General features: G+C 40.0%; 1 protein-coding gene across 1 annotated transcript; it reads right to left on the bottom strand.

Moving 5' to 3' along the window:
* Window positions 1-313: 313 nt before the first annotated feature.
* kiaa0232 (KIAA0232 ortholog) lies at window positions 314-14,368 on the bottom strand. Its single transcript, XM_068308139.1, has 8 exons — window positions 14,212-14,368; window positions 9,642-10,192; window positions 8,872-9,012; window positions 7,409-7,478; window positions 7,241-7,325; window positions 3,805-7,147; window positions 3,512-3,620; window positions 314-3,191 (listed from the first exon to the last, which is right to left on the bottom strand). The coding sequence occupies exons 2-8, from the start codon at window positions 9,876-9,878 to the stop codon at window positions 3,175-3,177; spliced, it is 4,002 nt and encodes a 1,333-aa protein (XP_068164240.1). The 5' UTR covers window positions 9,879-10,192; window positions 14,212-14,368; the 3' UTR covers window positions 314-3,174.
* Between the last annotated feature and the right edge of the window lie 5,552 nt (window positions 14,369-19,920).

Raw genomic sequence — 19,920 nt, 5'->3', positions numbered from 1 at the left:
ATGCCATTCATTTTAGACAATGGTGTCACATAAATAATAATCCAAAGTGACAAGGGACATCACATTTCAAACCAACTGGATGGATGCTGTGGTGTCCAACACTGTATTGCTCATGCGGTTTTTTTTGGTTTTTTTGTAATGAAAACGACAGATGTCAATGGCTAGTTCTCTAAAACAGGCTTGAATGAAATGAATGGGAGCTAGCTGTTCATCCTGCCCTCTAGTGTCAGCAGGACGATGTGGATCTAAATCACAAAGCTGGACGACTCCATTTCAACAGCCCTCGACACTGACAGAAAAGAGCCCAAAGAGGTTTGGTTTATTCCTTTATTAGATGTTAAGAAAATCCAAAATGAAACAAAATAATTTATCCAGGGTGTACATGAAATTAGAACACATCTATCAGGACAGGTGAGATTCAGGTAACAGAAGATTCGGGTGGGTGGGAATGAAAAGATGAGGAGATTCAGTGCTGGAGATGCCGTTTAGACCACAGTAAAAATCAAAACTATGCAACTTATTCAGTGTTGTTACAAATGCACATACCCTCAATGAATGCATTTTTTTCTTCTATTTTAAAATACACTCTTTTAAAATGAAGGAATTAAATGGAGAAAGGTGTGATGCATTTGAACCCCAGTATTTGCGCTATGTGTGACTTATCTTCTGGCACACTCAGATTCACAAATGCTCAGTCATAACAATGTAATCACTGATGCAGCCTCACTACTTTATCATGTGTAATTAATCCAACATAAACAAATGGAGTGTGACACTTGCATGCTGTACTTTTAGACATTCCAGGATTTTGTTTTTCATATTCCCCAGGGGTCCCTAACTTGAAAATAACCAACGTGCAAAACTACCTAAATGACTTTTCTCCACATATTCTTGAATTTTACATGTGCCAACGTATTGCATAGGACTCAGGGCACTGAAGTCCCCTCTGCATTGCTTATGCAATCAACAATGGCTTACTTGTTTTTGTCCCTTAAACTAAAGCTCTAAATTAATGAGTCACCTCTGTGGTATGCGCTGAAAGAACTAGTGTCAATAATTTCTGCTATACAATCAAAGAAAGGTCTTACATTAATGCATCAATGCACTGTCACAGGTCTGAGTAACTGATGCAGAATGCTTAGATTAAAAAATTCCTGAGTGTCCGATGACTGTCACAGAAAGATGAGAATACCCTGAAGTTGGAAAACCTCTCATTCAACTACTGCAGGGGGGGGTGTTTCTCAGTTCAAAACGGTACTGATAGAACAAATGTTTGAGGGGGGGGTTACACATATTTGCATTTTTAGATGCTGAAGCCATTTCCAAAGCCATGCCTGAAGAATAGACACCTTCACCTGTGACAGTGCATTACAGTGGGTCTCCTCACACAGCTGACATTTTTTATTGAATGGAAGGATGATTTTAATTATCTGTGCTTCAATTTTATGCCACATGTCACCCATAGCCTATTTCATTAATTTCATTAAAAGAAATTAAAGACATTAACAACATTTATTTGAAGGTGCTTCGTTTTTCAAAGCACAGGACAGAACTCGGGCTGGTCTAACCACAGCTCAAATGGTTTCCCCGACAACTTTTTCAGGTCAGTTTCAAATTTAGCGAGAACCAACATTTGTGACTGCAGGTTTCTGCAATCATGTTTCACTGAGCTAAAGACTGAATACATTCACTCTGAACCAGTGCCTTCACAAGTTCTATTGCCAACAACCAACAGACACACACACACACACACACACACAAACACACAATGAGTCATAACTCAATATTTCCACAAGATATATTGTAAACCAAAAAAATAAAAACACACCGCATATGAAAAAAAAAAAGTATTTTAGTGTGATTATGCCTTGTTTTTGGTTTGGTTTGACATTTTTTGTTGTATATTAGTTTGTTTTTTGCAGCAAGACTGATTCATCCTTACTACTTGGGGAGAATAAACTGAAGTCTTATATAAAACTATTTCTTATAGAAATAGAAACATGAGCATTAAAGACCTGCAAGTATTTAATGCTCACAGGCCCAACAACTGAGACTTTACCTCAAAGTAAAGGCAAGCCACATTAAGCAAGAACTGAGATCAGGCAAATCTTTTTAAAAATTTTATGCAAATGATATTAAAGAGTCTGGTCTACAAAACAAAACCAGGCTATGTCATCTACTTATCACAACCATATTATGGGACTGCAACTTCAAAGATTTCTTTGAACGTATTTGTAGCACCGAAAGTCTGTACCATAAATTTACAGAAAATAGAATTAAGTGTCAATTAGTTGCAACACAGATGTCTGCTTAAATGACTGTAGTTGTCATTTAAATATAGGTGTTTCCTGCAAAACACCCCAAACCAATTCTTTTACAGCATTGTATTTCAAGTAGATTACCATTTTATTTTCTTCCTCGACAAAACTCCTTTTGATTTTATTTTTTTTAATTTTTACTTTTTAGTCTCACAAACCATACTACTAACTTTTGTATGACTATCACCATCCAAAATCATAATCTTAAGTGATAACTTCTCACACATTGGGAAATTATGAATATCTAGGGAAAGCTGCAGATTATCTACTTCACATTCAGGAAGTGATCCAAACAAACTATTTAAAGTCTCAAATCCTTTCAAAACTCAAACATTCTTGTATTATCTTTCTGAACATAAGTTGGAAACCAGATGATTCAACCGCAATTTTTTCATACAACAACAGGTTCAACTTGAAGAGGAGTGAGACTGGCTGGACAAACACACATGCACAACCATTCAGACAAAACTTACTACCAGTATCCTAGTTTGAAAGCAAAATTGAGGGACCAAACTGACAAGGATTGAACAAAATATAGTCCCTACTCCCTAATTGTGAGATTGGATGGGGACCAGTATTCAAAAGAGTCAAATGAAAAACAAATTCTAAATGCATGTTTGCACATAGCATCACTCAATGAAAAACACATTTTTTTGGATTTTCCTATTTTCACTCACTTCTTTGTTGATCTGATTGATTACACAAGGTATTACGTTAGTAAATAAAACCAGCAGGGATGAGTGTGGGGCCTATAATATGTTTTCCAGTTCTGCGACGACCTGATTCTTAGCTGGTCCAGCAGTAAAAGAGGAACGCTTCCTCTCTACGACAGGTGTCCTCTGCAGAACTAGAGTATTCAAATGTTGCTGCTCCCTAAAAGGAGAAGAGAGAAGAAGGTGCATTGGTTTAATTGTTGTACAAGTAAATATTCAAGCGGCTTTTCACTGTGCCTCTGCTTCCTTATCACCTGCATGTTGTGCATTGTAACAGATGGAAATGGGTAAAATTTTGAATTCAGGGGTGTTGCGGGTTTTCTAGTTATTTTTGTATTTCAGGTCTGGTATACAGTATAAAGTTAAATAAGCCGTGTGTTGCAAAGTAATTCACAACAACTTACGAGAAAAATAAATTGTCATTGGTTTAATCTGTTGGAAACAGAATTGCTGATAAACTAGTAAAAGGTTCAGCTTCACCTGTACACTGGGGTCCAGGGAAAAAGGGGGAGCAGTGTGTGTTCTGCCACCAGCACTCATCTTGCTGGTTGCCAGGCCTTCCCTGTCCATTTACATTTAACAGAGGAAACTAAACAGAAAAAATGACAATCAGTTAAGTGTTTCTCAGTAAACAGCCAACTGAGAAATATGTGAGGCCTTTTTTAATGAAGATGACAAAAACTGTTAAGCAATTACTGTTAAACCTCAATTCACACTGATCACTACATTCAGTAAAGAGATACTTTTAGGGGATAATTTAAAACAAAACTCACCTCTGGCAAATCACCAACAAAGTCATACGCAATCCCATACTTGGGGCTCTGACCTGCTGGTGCACGTAAGCAGGACTGTTTCTCTCCTGAAGGTTCCTCCTTTTGAATCTTGCCAGCTGCGATTACCGTCTCTCCACTTGCAGCTGATGCAGATGCTGCGGTTTTGCAGTCTAAGCAAATCTCTTGCTCAGCAATAGGCAAGAGAGTACTGGAGCCTTCCTGTGAGTCCAGAGAGGTCTGAGCACTCTTCTCCATGCCAGACTTCTTTAATCTCGGTAAGAATTTACCAGATTCCAGTTCTGACTTCCCGTAATAAGGACCCTCGCATTCTGCATCCTCCTCCAAAGGTTTAAGGTCTGCCTGAGGATCATCAAAGATGTCAACTGGTGCTAGGACGGGAAAACTCAGCTCCTCTTTATCACTCTCGGCCTCCGAATCACTCGGTCCACCAGGAGACAATTCTGAGGCCGATATTGGTCGGAAATGAGTCCTAGGGGAAATGCGAATGGCCCTGTACTGCGTCCGGTTGATGCCGTATAGTCGTGGGTGGAAGGCTTCATTCTCAGAGTCCGAGCAAAGAATGGATTTGGGCTTGAACCCTGGACTGAATGAAGCCATGTCCTCAGGCTCAAACGAACACTCAACATGGAGGACTTGAGAGAAAGGATTGTTCAGGTTGAAGGATGCAAACGGGTATTCTAAACCTTGCTCCTCACTATGCAAGCTTCCGTAAGATCCAAGCAAATCTTCATGGAAGATAAAAGAAAATCCCTTATTCAGTCCATCTCCACCTCCTCTAATGGCCTGGTCACTCTGCCCAAAGGACACAAGAGGCCTCCACAGGGGCCTGTGGCCAGGGGCAAAGCAGCTACCAGTGTTCATAAACACATCTGTACCGGTGATGGTAAGCATGTCTGAGTTGGAGGCAGCAGCAGCAGCACACTGAAGCAAGCTATCATGGGTGTCACTTGGTGGCACAACAGCCCAGTTCTTATCACCGCTTAATGTCTTTAACTCTCCATACACCCCTCCCAGGATAAATGATGTACTCTCTTTATTCGAGTTCAAGTCCCAGGGTTTGGACGGAGTCATGTAATCCCCAGCGCCATCGACCATGGGGGGTTTGATTTTGGCTGAGTCCTGTTCTTCCTTTTTTCCTTCCCAAAGGTGATACTCCGACCGTTGCACTGCTCTTTTCTGAGGTCCTTGAATTGGGACTCCTTTCGCCTGCACCTCCAGACAACTGCAGCAGTAACTGCTTGACTCATTCGAGAATAGCCCCTCACTTGTTTTCTTTGCTCCTTGCCTAGAAATTACAGAATTGTCATCTATTGCAGTCCAAATGTCCTTTATTATCCCTGAGCTGTAGTCATCACTGTGTTGGGTTGTATTATCTGAAAACATGCCAGTGCTGTACTGTTTACTCTCATCTTCTTCTAATGCTATACCACAAATAGACTCCAATTTAGATTTTTTGGTGAAGGCCTGTTTGGATGCTGTACTAACAATCACCTCCTCACACTTGCTGCCAGAGTTTTCTTGCAGAAAATCCAGGATTTCATCCTCCAGATAGGTACCAGAGAGTGGAGGGATCATACAATCGAGATCCTCATTGCCAATTTGAGTAGCATCTTCTGTCTGAACATTTCCTTGCTCATTGTCTGAACGAGTCTCCTCCGAATGTGACCATGGACTGCAGGTTCGCGTTGAAAGGTTAGAACAGTGTTCAGTTTCGTCAAAGGCACTATTTTTGGTCCATATAAGCAAACGAGACTGTTTATGTGAATGCGGGTCGAGACAGCTACTAGAATCGGTGTTGTTTTCGTAACCAACGGTGAGTGAGTCGCGGGGAAAAGAAAGAGTAGGGCTGTCATACTGCAGCTCAAAAAGAGAGAAGCAGGATGAGTTCAAACCAGTTGGTTCACTGGTGGCTTCAGGAACAGGTGGCTCCTCCAGATTTCCAGATAGTCTGCTCAATGCAAATGAAACACTATCAAGAAGGGGGGAGAGTCGAATTGGAGAATCTCCTAAGAAGCTTTCTCCATCTATATCTTCTGAAGTAGAGGGTGAAAAACATCCCCACAACTGAGCCATGCTCCCAAGATCCTCCATTGAGAATCCAACAGATCCTGAAGCTTCCTGTGAGTCTGCCCGTATTGCACTTTTCCCTTGCTGCTCAAGACCATCTAACACTAAACAACATTCTGCCTCAATGTCTCTTTGCTCTTTGCTTTTCTGTCGAATCATGCTTAAGATTCGACTCTCTTGTACAGAGTCTGAGGCACTAGTATCCAATATGGATTGATAAATATCAACTTCATAGAAGTGAGTATATTCAGACAGATGCTTGTCATCTAAATCTCTACCATCCTCTGGCTGAGGGCAGTCTAATGTCCCAGTGAGTTCAGCAGTTTCCTCCTCACCAGGCCCTTCCACAAAGTGCCCATCAACAAATGAGCCTGCTGCTAGGTATGCTCTCTGGTAGCTCTCATTGGCAAAGCAGATTCCCTGGATTCTCTCTGGCAGCCTCTCCATGTCAGTTGACAAAGCAAAACCATCAGGACACTCTACTTTGTTTCTATATTTTGTTTCCAGCTTGCTTTGTCTGCTGCTAAAAGGTATGAAATACTCTGTGATGGGCTCAGTGTACCATAGTGGCTCCTCCATATATTCCTTCTTGTTACTATCCTGAACTTCCTTCCAGCCTGAATCTTTACGAATCTCCTTCAGCGGTCTCTTTCCCTTTTTGTAAAGCTGTGATTGTTTGGTAGCACCTCCAGTGGTACTACTACTGCTCCCTCCTCCGTTTCTTCGCTCATCTTTGTCAGCTACCTTCAACTGGCCGCTGTTGCGGGTTCTCTTATTTTTTGAAACCTCCTTGGATTTGTGCCTTATTCTAACTGCTTTGCATCTCGATGACTTGGAGTCTCCTTGGTTTCCACTTGAACTAGAGCCTGCCTCACTAGAGCCAGATGACCAGGATCTGGGTCTGTATTTGCCCTCAGATCGGTGTTTAGTCTGTCTCTTAGAGTGGATGGTAGACTTTTCTTCCACTGCTGCACCACCATGGTATCGATTTTCTTTTTCCTTCTTGCTTCGTCGTTGTTGTTGGCTTCTCTCAATGGATACAGTCGTGATGGCACCACATGCCTCAAGATTTCTTTCCTTTGGAGCCTCACCATCACTGTTGCAATCTTTTGGGGAAGACGTGTCTGTGCTGGTCTGTGGAGCTGCAGAGGATGAGGAACTCGAGTATGTGCAAGCCTTAGCCTTGTTCCACACCGTCATGATCTCTTGGAGACAAACGGGCTTCTCTGACAAAGGAGGAAATGCTTCATAATACCTGCAATCATAACAAACAAATAAAAAATTCAATTAAGATGAATTCATAGTCACCCCCTCACCCCCAAAACACACTATTCCTAATGAAACTTACATTTCCACTTGGTCCTTTGAAGAGGGGGATTCAACTCGCTCTGGAGACTGAGAGCCATCAGACTTCTTCAGAACAGTTTTGTCCTCTGTTAAGACAAAAAAAAAAAGACCAGATTATTATTTTAAAACTTAAAACATTTTTAACATGATGAAAGGAAATCAATCTAACCTTTCTGTTTGTTTTGGATTTCTTTTAGTTTAGAGCAAAGCTCTTCAACCAAGCTCTCAATTCCAGAGTTCTGTATAAAGGAGAAAGACGAGGAACAGATTCAAAAAATCAAATTAAACAGTATGGGCAAACCAACACCACCATTATATGATGCACATACAGAGAAATTAATTTAAATTTTAAAAATCAAGACAATATGATCAAGCGGCACCTGCAACTATGAAACAGTCTAGACAGGTGGTGATACCCTTTATCATGGTAGAGTTCTACTGGCAAAACATTGCATCAATACATTAAGGAGCATTCAACTTCACCAAATAATGAGCCATGACATCCAGTAACCTGTCGTAATGTACTCCTAAACAGTACCCAAACAAAATAATGAAAAGCACAGGGCTGACACAAGTCAAACCAGCTGACTTATGAGAGCTTAGGCATGCTCTGCCATGACTGTGCTATATTTAGCAATAGTAAAGACAAGCTTTAAAAAAAATAAAAATGCCTAAACAACATCATACATGATTACCTCACAAAGTACAAATACAGATAGTAACAAAAAATAACAAAACATCCTATTGTCACTGTCTTCCAATACTGAAAGTTAGGTCAAAAACTTTAAAAGCACAAGATTAGCCCAAGTCTGTACTGTCAAAGAAAATATAAACAGCTGCTCATCAGTACCAGTCTCACAATTTTTTAACTCAACTCACTTCATCACTCTTGCAAAATATTCTTACCATGCCACCTCATGAAAAGTTACATTTTCTCTTGCCCCATGTTTCATCTTGCATCACTGTGCTTTTACCAGTCAACTGACAGCCGACTAACTCTGCTGCTCACTGCTGCAATCCTGCGTAGCGTGTGCTGGTTAAAAAATAGACTGCAGAGCCCAGTCCCGGGAGATGCACAACACTCTTTTTGCCTCGTACACCCTCCCCCAAGCTTCATGTTGTGTCATTTTGTCATTCTTAACTCGCACAACTTACTAACACTGGCAGCAAACGAAAATGTCAGGAATCACTCAACAAAAAGCTATGAAATGATTTGAAAATACCACTGGGATATACAATAACATAAGTTGATTATGTTTATTTCAAAATTGGTCTTGATTGTATGATTAAATTCAGAATCAACACTTAATTCAAACAGAGTCCTGATGGCGGGGCCGTTTTTCTCATCTTGCGACAGTTTAACATACAGTATGTCAACTTGTTTATGGTTCTTCTTTATCCACTCCAATTGATATGAAACACCAGTGGAAATGGGAAGTCACAACAACAGTTCCATTCTCATTGGAACATCAATTTGTTTGAACTCCGCTAAAGTGAAAGCACTTAAAAATAATGACTCCTTTACACTTAAGACAAGTAAAACTCTACAAACTCATACAAAATTTCTATGACACCTATCCAAAACATAATACACTAACAGAAAAAAGCAGAACAAGTGAGAATGATTCTTACTTCATCAGATGCAGAACGAAGGCATTGCACAGCAGCTTGCTTCTTCATTTCCTCAAGACTCAGGTCGGTCCCACTTTTCTTCTTACTCTTGCCCCATTTCTTCCCACTTCCCTTATCCCAGCCTAAGAAGATGTCATTTTCCTTTCCAAGAGAAAACCAAAAGAATATATTGAAAAAAAACGTTGCTTAGTAAATCAAAAGATTTGTTTTACAAAGGATAAAAATGATATTTCTATACAGGTTTATACAGTGCGCCCTCGTGCAACAAAGCTCGCAACTTCACCTCATTGCGGATTTTTGGTAGGCAGTCACGTGATGCCATCCACGCCTTCTATTGGCTGACGTCAACCGGAAATGCGCTCATGACAAATGAAATTTCGCGATATAGCGACTATTTTATCATTTACGGTAATCTAAAAGGTTTATGAACCCTCCCCACTGTGTAATGATATTACACCACCTTCTATATTACCTTTATTATGTATTACCTATTACCTTTTCCCACTTTTATAGACTGTTTAAATCACTTTTGTGTTTCACAGAAGTGCACTGCGTTCTGCAAGTCTCAGAACACAGTGCATTTCCAGATGCTGTCAGCCAATAGCATGCGTTTACGGTATCACGTGACTAACTACTAAAAATCTGCGATGTAGCAAAGCTGTGCATTTTAAAGCACGAACAAGCGATGGATTATTGTACAACAGTAATTTCTCATCTTTTTTCCCCCAATAGAAATATTCCTCCACTGTTTTACTGTTTTTTTAGCTCACCTGTTCCTGCAGGTCATAGTCATAACTGTCATGCAGGAGGAGGCTTAGCACATAGCGGGTGTAAATCATTGCATCAATCCCGCACTTCTCCAGCTCCTGGCCAAGCCAGCTTTGTACTGGACCTAGAGAATGGAGCAAGGACATCTCTAAGGCAGGCAGGGGGCCCACAAGGGGGTAGGGGCAGGAGAGGTTTTCAGAAGGAGCAGGACCGTCTGAATCGGTGCTCATTGGATGCATGGGACCTCAGGTGTTGGCCATTCTCAAATGGAGCAGCATTGTGTTACTTTCAGGTGGCTGGAGAAGGTTAGATGATGAGACAGAACCTTCGGAAGAGGGAGCAGTCACTTCTGCAGGACAAAGTGAAGGGGCTCTACATGTGGAGACATGTAGGATTTTTTTATTTATTGCTTTGAGCAAAAAAAAATAATCTGATTTTAATCGTCAGGCATGGCTTGTGATGCTGATAGATTTCAGCATCTGAGCAAAACACAGACTGTGTTTGCTTCTCAGTTGAAGCGGTCCATTTTTGGGGCTATGTCTCACTTCACAACCTGAAACAGAAAACAGGAAAAAAAAAATCCATGTTAAATAGAGGCATAAAAAAATTCTTAGATCTTATTTGAAACTTTAAAGAGGAAAAACAGCAATAAACAAGAACTCTTCATACATAAAAAAAATTCACGGGTCACATATTTTTTTGGAGTCTATCCCACCTGGCTACGGACAAGAGGCGGGGTATACCCAAGACGCATTGCCAGCGCATTGTGGGGAGACATTAAAGGCATACAACCACACACACACACATACACATACATTCACACCTACGGTCAATTTCTGGTCTTGCACCAGGAGCTAGTATGACTAAGCCACTGTAGCTCAGTGTAAAAGAATTGAGTAAGCCACAAAAAGCCACATTCCGTGTCCAAGACAGTAGCTTGCTGTAATAGCAAGTAAAACTTACAAGTAAACATTGACTAATACCAAGAATCAAATTTATTAAAATCAAGGTGTCTAAGTCAAAGTTAAAATGTCTTGTAGTCCAAGTAAAATTTACAAGTAAACATTGAGTAATATTTTGTATGACTGTATCTTCACATAGTGAATGCAAGTTAACAATTGTTGGGGGGTGTAAAACCACACTTGTCATAGGGGGTGGGGGGATACCCCCGCATGGGGGATCGGCCCCCCCCCAGGAAATTTTTTAGAAAATGGGGTCGTTTTCCTGCATTCTGAGGGCAAAATCTTCTGTTCAGTTTACCTACAAAAATACACTAAAGTCAACAGTTCAAGCTTAACTATCTGTATTTCTATCCTACTTTATGCAGGTATAAATGTGATATTCAACAATTGAAAACTTGCATTCACTATGTGAAGATACAGCCCAACAAAATATTACTCAATGTTTACTTGTAAGTTTTACTTAGACTAGAATACATTTTAACTTAGACAACACCATTGGTATGCTATAGTTTAATTTTTTTTTTTAATTTGATATGATTTTTCATTTCAATTTAAAAAGGCATATAAAATAGCAAGCGAGGTGAGTACACATTTACATGCATCGCTGGTTATTTCTGCCGGTCATAGAGATCAAAAGTCTAAGACTACAAAAAAGTATTGAAATATCAAAAGTCTAAGACTACAAAAAAGTATTGATAGTATCTTTCATTTACCTTCTGATTGGTCTGTCACAACTCCTACCCCCTCTCAGCATTCACCATTTGTTGTTCAATTAGAATTTTAACGCAAAATGTACTATAAAACACTCTGTTCTCATTTTCTTTCAATCGATTGTCCTCGCCTTGTCGTACACCAATTTAGGGTTTAGCTTATAAAAAAAAATTTTTTTTTGTTTTTCATTGGACAAGAGGAGGTCCGGGTTCGAGTCCCGCTCTGTGCGGAGTTCGCATGCTCTCCCCGTGTCTGCGTGGGTTCTCTCCGAGTTCTACGGCTTCCTCCCACCTCCAAAAGCATGCGCTTCAGGTTGATTGGCTGGTCCCAAATTGCCCGTAGGAGTCAGTGTGTGTGTGAGTGGTTGTATGTCTTTGTGTGTGGCTCCGCGGTGCACTGGCGTCGTGCCCGGAGTGTCCCCTGCCTCACGCCCTATGCCACTGGGATAGGCTCCAGCTACCTGTGACCCGCTGCGGCGGATATAGCAGTGGACATATGAAAATGAATGAAAAAAAAAGAGGAGGTCATGACCCGAGTGCATATTTAATGATCGGGAGTGTTCGGGTCACTTTGGCTATTTCCGTCGGTATGCTTCGGCTAAATTCCGTCAGCATGCGGAAATAGCGGCGCTAGCGAGCGGCACTAGCGGAAATAGCGGCGCTAGCGGAAATAGCGGCGCTAGCGGAAATAGCGGTGCTAGCGGTGCTAGCGGCGCTAGCGAGCTTTTTTTTTTATTTCCGTAAAAATAAGAACGGCACTGTGGCTACACAGTCTAAAAACCTTGTAGCCAATCTGGAATTTACTTAGCCTATGGCGAAGTGGCGAATGGCTAGCGCAAGCCCAGAATTTTGAGTTATCAGTTGACCTAGACTGCATACTTTTGGAAGGACGCTGGAAACCTGGAGACAAACCACTCAGACACAGGAAATACATACAAACCTCACACAGAAAGTGTGTCGTACTTTAGGATACTAGTCTTTTCCCTAATTTGTATTAAGCAAACTAATACATGAAGCTATGAGTCATTATTGTGGTAAGCACCATTTAAAGTTGTAAAGGTTAACAGGAATTACCAGATACAACCTAGCTGAAAATCAGGTTTTAGCCCAACGTGACTTGCCCAGCACTATTCATTCCAATCAGCTGACATTATTGTAAAAGTGTCTAAAATATCCAAGTGATTCAAAATCTGTATGTGATGATAATTCTGCAAAAGCACTGTAAAACAGGAACAAAGTAACAAAAACTTATATAAATCAGTCAGCATTTATTCTATAAAAATGCAGAAAATTTGTATAAACCCTAAAAGTTCAAAATGGCTAGAATATATGGAAAAGCTTCCAAGTCACATTTGAACCTTAAAATAAATGCAATCATTAACTTAAAAACCAAACATGACAAGTCATTTTATTTTGATCACAGTAGCTCTGGTAATCAGCTATGTTGTCATGACAATGCAATTTGTTGTAGCGGATCACAGGCGTTTGAAACTGAATTATACCAACTTTTTCCACTTTACTAGTTGTCAAAATCTGTTTTAATCACAGAAAACTGAGTGTCATGACAAAACTACTGAAAAGAACGAAGATAGCAGTGGATTTAACGGATTTGCTAATGGGCTGACAAACTCTGTACACTCCATGTGTTTCATATTGCCGCAGAGGATTGAGGAACCGTCGTGAAGAGCAAATGGAGGCCGCACCGATTTGATTGGCTGGGCCAGGCGTCACTCAACGGTGACACATTATAGGTTGCCCGTTAGAGGCGTCAAAAGGTTAAGATGAGACGCTGTACACTGCGCAGTAATAACGTTTAAGCAATCAATCCTACAATCCTTTCTTCTATTTGCCATCAATTAAACAATAACACACAAAACAGGCAAAAGGTTTTCTGGCTTCATCGATTTCTAAACATGGCGGACCACAGTCTATATCCCAGCTGTTTCTTGCATGCTTACTAGCCCCGGTTGTTAGTTGACCTGACTGCACTTCCAACCAATTACTTAAGAGAGCTACCTTTACAAGGAAATGAGCTTATTATTTTCTGGTGTCTTGAATAGCAAGTCGTCAAATTATTTAACTTCGGCTCTGAAGAAACGTGCGTTTCTAGCAATAACACAATGCTTGGCTATTGAGTGCGGCAATGCAATTACCGAACAACCAGGAATGACACACAATTCGAATATTAACTCCATTATTAAGTTGATATAACACAGTAACAGCGGTTTTGCAAGTGGTGGAAACATAACACCGACTTTTGTAAGATTATTAACGTTAACCCGCTATCGTCACGTTATAGTCAAGCGGCAAGGTTAGCCGGACCGCCGACCTTTAAGTGAGCTAATGAGCTAAGTTAGCCAAGTTAGCTATGGAGAAAAGCTCGTCGTTTGTCGTTAAGCGGCTCGTTAATATTTTACGGAACCAAACAGCTAAAAATCAGATGAAACTGTTAAATTTAGTGAGACAGGCCAATAAAGCTTTTACGCATTTTCTAACCGACCAAGCGAGCTGAGGCTACGTCTAAATGGAGAAGTGTCACTGTTCTCCATGAAATAGTTAGCGCTAGCTAGCAAACGGTAACACGCAAACGCTAAGGCCAAGTCTAAACTTTAGTTGTGAACGCAGCATCTTTAGTTGAAAAAAGTTAACGCCACATAGAGGAGATGTCAAGTTGAAGTATATAATTAGCTTTCACGTAAGCTTGAATGTTGTGACAGAGGGGGGCGGATGAGCGGCTGCCCCGGTTTGCGACCAAAGTATTGTCAGACGTTTTCCCCTCAAAATGCACGCCATATCGTCATATAGGGAACGAGTAGGCTGTGCAAACATGCAACAATAAGGTGGGGTAAAACTCAAAAAAGCTAAACGAAAAGTCAGAGTCGGAATGTTGTTTTGCTTACCTGCCGTGGGCTGAAGTCAAGGGGAGCGGCTAGTTCTCAACCGCTGCCGTTCCGAGCTGGAGCTCTGGAATCCGCTGCGGTAGCATCACGTTATCATGGACGCCGACAGAAATGGCGCTGTTTTCACTTGCAGTGTGTCTTAAACAGCGGTAAGGAAACGAGCGACATTCCGGCTCAAGCGGAAGGAAGGTCATCCCCCTATCACAGTGACAAGAAGACCCACAATGTCGGCCAATGAGCGCCTAGTTTCACTCCGCGAAGGACTACTTAAGTCTCCACCCTCTGCGCTCGTATCCAAGCAACAAGACAAACCTCTGCCGTCCTACCGTATAGGTTTGATTCCTCCGCTGGGGTATTGCATCAGAAGCCCAACTAGGACTCTTATCATTTTCACTTTAAGAAAATAATGAAAGTCGATGGTTAATTTAAGGAATAAATAACACTCACCACTGACAATCATTTAAATGATTAAATTCCCTTGTTTGGTTTTAAGATTAGACAACAAATACAAAAACAAGTGCAAACAGTTTTTCTTTTGTGTATGTGTTTACACTATGTATGTGTATATATATACAGTATATATACTGTATATATACAGTACGTGTGTGTGTGTGTGTGTGTGTGTGTGTGTGTGTGTGTGTGTGTGTGTGTGTGTGTGTGTGTGAGAGAGAGTGTGTGTGTGTGTCTGTGTGTATATATATACATATGTGTGTGTGTGTGTGTGTGTGTGTGTGTGTGCGTGTGTGTGTGTGTGTGTGTGTGTGTGTGTGTGTGTGTATACACACACTTTATATATACTGTATATAAACTGCTTTAATATTTCATTAAAAGAACAAAATGTATCTTTAGTTTTTTATTTTATTTTATTTCAATTTCTAGTGGTTTATATGAAAATAAATGCTCTTCCTTATTTTACCGTGTGCTTAATTACTGGTGGAAATGTTTTACATCTAGTTGTAGGAATTATTTTGTACACTGTTTAAAGGTAGTTATAATGAATAAGTATGTGTTGTCTTAACATTTCACATTAACACAATATCAGAACAATTTGTAACTATAGCTATTATTCAATCCAGTTACTGTAATTGCTGTATCACTATCACCACCAATACTATTCATTGTGCCACCCTCAAGAGCATGTTGTACAGGAAGATTGTGTCCCAGCAACATTTTCCTCTCAAAGCCACTTGGTCACCATTGACTTGTAAATGTGTGTGCTTTTGTAGGGGGTTGTGCTTATTATTTAGTGGAGCCACCAGCCCCCAGTAAAGGGTCCATATGTGGCACACGTCAACTCCCCTCTGACCCCAGAGGTTATGACCTCTGGGACGAGCGTAACAATAGCAAGCATTGTCCCTGCATGTGCCTTTTAATCCTTTATGCGTACATTACACTAGTATAGTGTTGTAGCCGTTGTGTGTGTGTGTGTGTGCTATATGCTATGTGCGTCTAACAGCTGATGTTATGGGACTATATATACACAATTTCTTTACAATTATCAGGTCCCAGGCCAGTTAGCATACTAATATTGAGTTTCTGATCTTTATCTACAGCACTGGAGCCAAAGGCTAAACTCAAATTGACCCTCTGTACCATAGAGGCCTCATTAATCAGGGAGTTGTGCAACTTTCCATAATCAATTCAAACCATATGGGGCATCTCTTTCATTTAGTGGAGAGATATTTAGCCTTTAACTAACAAGCTGTGGTTTAAAGATTTTTTTGGCGGGCGGGGGGTGGGGGGGTTTCTATCTGACTCTATCTTTCCTGTCACTGATAACATGCAGCTAACATGCAGCTGCATCTCAGTCGAGCTGCTCTATGCTCTGACAGCATCAGAGCATGTGGTGCAGTTCAAAAATGCCTCATAATCACCTCCTAAGAGAGGGGGGGGGTGAGTGGGTGGGTAAGAGACCTCTTTGTGGTTTCACTCCAAGGTTGTAAAAAGCGTAGTGTTCATGTTCACCTGATCAGCCAGAGGTGAACTATTACCCGTGGGTGTGTCACTCTGGGTCAATCCGTTTTTTCAGATATAGACATGTGAGAGAACCGGCTTGTTTGAATTACATCACTGTCGTAACACAAGTTTGTGAAGAGCATCATACTGTTCCTTAACATTTGGCTTTGCTTGTGTTAATGGGAGATGATTAAGATCAGCTCATTTCACTCATTTCATGATTAAGATGATGAAATGTACAAAATTATTCCCTGTTCATTTGCATGCCTAATGCCAGTCCCTAGCTCCCGTTTGATCATTCTAATAGTGAAAAACAGGGTTGCACTATTAAAACTTGCAATAAAAATTTTGGTGTAAGCATGAAGTCCAAAAATAATAATAATATTTGGCAATAACATTTTTAACCTGTCTTTATGTGTGTGCAATTGGGACAAATGTATTTCATAGTATAAGTACTCATTCAGTTTATAATGGGAGAAATATTCAGAAAGGCCAGCTTTGCGGGATATTATTTGTTCATTCAGTCTATTGCTATGAGCAAACCTGTGTTATTATTGTTGTGTGTTTTAAAATGATACCAGTTAACATCATGTGTAAAGTAAATTTTAATTCATGTACAATCATTTTTACCGTATATTTCTATCTCTTTTTAAAATAGGTAAGATAATGGCTAATTCCAGTTTGTCTTCCAAGGTAAGTCAGCTAGGTGGCGCTTTGACCAGGTAGCTCCTGGTTGTGGTTAAGAACTGGTTTGTGTAGTGGAACCAGTTTTAATATCTAGTTGCAGCTAAACATCATAATTATAATAATCTATACTTTAATCATCCCTCTTGGGGAAATTCTTTTTACACTCACACTTCACACATGTACATATATGTGTTAATTACACACACGGGGTTACAGGTTACAGTCCCCTGAACACAGCACACACTAGGGGCCTGTAGGCATGCAATTAGTCAAGAGGGGACATAATAGAGTACAGGGGAGGCGGAGTGACGGGTCGCGCCCCAATGAGCATCTTGCTCAAGGGCGCCTCGGCAGTGGCCTCCCACCGTCGACTCACATTCGGTTGGATTTTCTGGCAGGAGCGGGATTCGAACGCCCGATGGCTGGGCGATCCTGTCTTCAAGACGATTGCTCTACAGCTGAGCCATCAAAAATGAGACACTTATTCAACATCATTTGACTTCTACATCCCTCTAGGTTACAGTTTCTGTTTGTTGGTTGGTTTGGCAAGATCTGCAAAATATATACAGTATGTATGAATGATTTCCGTGAAACTAAGGACCAGAATAGACATTACTCTTTTTACTCTTTTGTGTTTTCTCACAAATCAAGATAAAGGATATAATTTTCAAAGTACACTTTCTTAAAAGATTGCCAGAGCATAATGGATGGATCTTGAAATTAAAACATGTTTTCAATGTAGAAAATATTTTCTTGCTTTCATCACAGTCGGTCTTAGAATTGTGTATAGACCGTATTATATACTGTATTACCCACATCTTTTGCTCCAGTAGATAAACAAGTCTTGTTTGTATTCTAACTTTTTTTTCTCTGCAACATTTAACCTTTAACCTCCACCTTATAAGCACTCATCATGTCATAACTAGGGCAAGTCAGTGTTAATATAGTATAGTTACACGCAGATTGTGCAACAAGTTTGGCTCCAGGTTTATGATCATAAAGTACAGACAAAACATCAATATCACCTTTATGAATGTGAAACTATTTTTGTTCACCATTTCAAAAATTAGCAGCAAATTAGTAATCATTTTAAAATTAATTATTTTATCTCACCCTCAACAAATCTGGCTGGATGCATTTATCCAATCCCAGTTTATTGATAAAGTTAAATGAGTATTGTCCTGGTTATCTGTTGAATGACCTCATGAGACCTGTTGATCATCATCAGGTTATAATCACATGTTATGCTTTATCATAGGACAGACTGATAACATGTGTGATGCATCATATTCTAAACTTTTCTAACCTCTGTGGTTGACACACTTCTCACGACAATGATCCTCTCGCAGAATCCCAAGAGGCATGAAGCAAAGAGACAAATCAGTATCCTTGTGGAAGAAACAAACCCCACCCCCTGCAAACCCCCGCCCAACAAATCACATGAGTTTGGTTCCTTTTTCTTGTCTCAGAGCTGTTTACCACTGTCTGGGATGTGTGTGCACACCCACATGTTGTTTAAGGTCTCACACAGGCGTCAGTGACGGCGACCGGTCTGCTCGACTGATGTTTTGCTTCCTGTGCTCACAGTTGCACAATGTAGCACTGAGGCCAGTTTGTCATAACTCACCTTTGCCAGCTGGAAGGATAATAAAAACAAACTCCAGATTAACTCCAGTGATCACAATAAATCAGTACTGCATATACTGTATATTTTACCTCCTGTTCTGTTAATCCCATTCTCTTGTTTTTACTTTGTGTCTGAGTGATACAAACTTTTATCGGGAGCTAAAAAATAGATGGATGAGAATGAGAGTGTGTAATTAAGACTGTATTCAATTATGTATTGGAATGTAAATAATTCACTTCTTTTCTATGAGGGTCTCTGTTTTCAGGGTAGAGAGTCTGATTCACAGTCTGTTTCACATGATTCTGATGGGATAGGATCCCTTTCTTTCCGCTGTGGGTTCAATTTGAACACTCAAGCCTTTGGACATGAAGGATCTGTTGTTCCATCTCCCTCTAAATGAAAAGCAGAGTTTAATTGAATTTTTTTTACAGTTCTTTGAAAACAGCAGCTCTTTCTATTTGAATAAACTTAATGTCTGAAAGGAAGAAAAGCAAGAAATTATCCTGATATGAAGAATTTCTATTATTCTGGCAGACAATTCCTATAGATTTGTTTCCTTACTTATTTACATCATAGATGATTTTTTTCTAAACTAAATTTACTATGAACCACTTAACAATTTTATTAAAAACTTTAATCCAGTTTTAATTGTTATTATTATCATTATTATTATTATTATTATTCATCTTCTGCCGCTTCATCCACCGTAGCGGGTCACGGGGAGCTGGAGCCTAACTCAGCTGGCATAGGCCGTGAGGCGGGGGACACTCCAGGCACGACACCAGTGCACTGCGGTATTATTATTATTATTATTATTATTATTATTATTATTATTATTATTATTATTATTATTATCATTATTATTATCATTATTATTATCATTAATATTGCTGTTGTTGCAGCTTTTAGGATGCTGCTATGTTTCTGTCCTTCACTTGACCCTCTGTTTCTTCGTTGTGTTTGTGTGTGTGTGTGTGTGTGTGTGTGTATGTGTGTAATGCATACATACGAGTGTAAAATTTCCATTCCCTGAGGGAACCCCCAAAAGGATCAACAGAGTAAACGTCTTCTTCTTCTCGCCCTCCAAGGAGGTGAGGAGAGGTTATGAAAATGAGTTATGTATGAATGACACATTTATTTCTTTAGCATAGCTCAAAACTATAATATTCCGTTATCAAAACTTTCATCACATGTATCTTTTGCTATTTATGAACCTCTACAATTTGTAGTTATTTTGTTTCCATGGTTACAGTTGGATTTAGACACATGCTCTGAGTGGGATTTGTCTCAGCTGAGGAAAAACTCAAAATGCATTTTAATATGTAGCTATCATGTGTGTTCAAAATGTGCCTCTTCAACTAATTTTTTTGAAATTTTAAGAATTAAAAAGATATACAGTGTCGTTAATAGGGAGCACTTATTTAACTCCTATCTGTCTA

This window comes from Antennarius striatus, chromosome 23 (assembly GCF_040054535.1).
Source record: "Antennarius striatus isolate MH-2024 chromosome 23, ASM4005453v1, whole genome shotgun sequence".
Classification (NCBI taxonomy): domain Eukaryota; kingdom Metazoa; phylum Chordata; class Actinopteri; order Lophiiformes; family Antennariidae; genus Antennarius; species Antennarius striatus.
The sequence above is the reverse complement of the archived record's forward strand: the minus strand, read 5'-3'. Positions and strand labels throughout refer to the sequence as shown.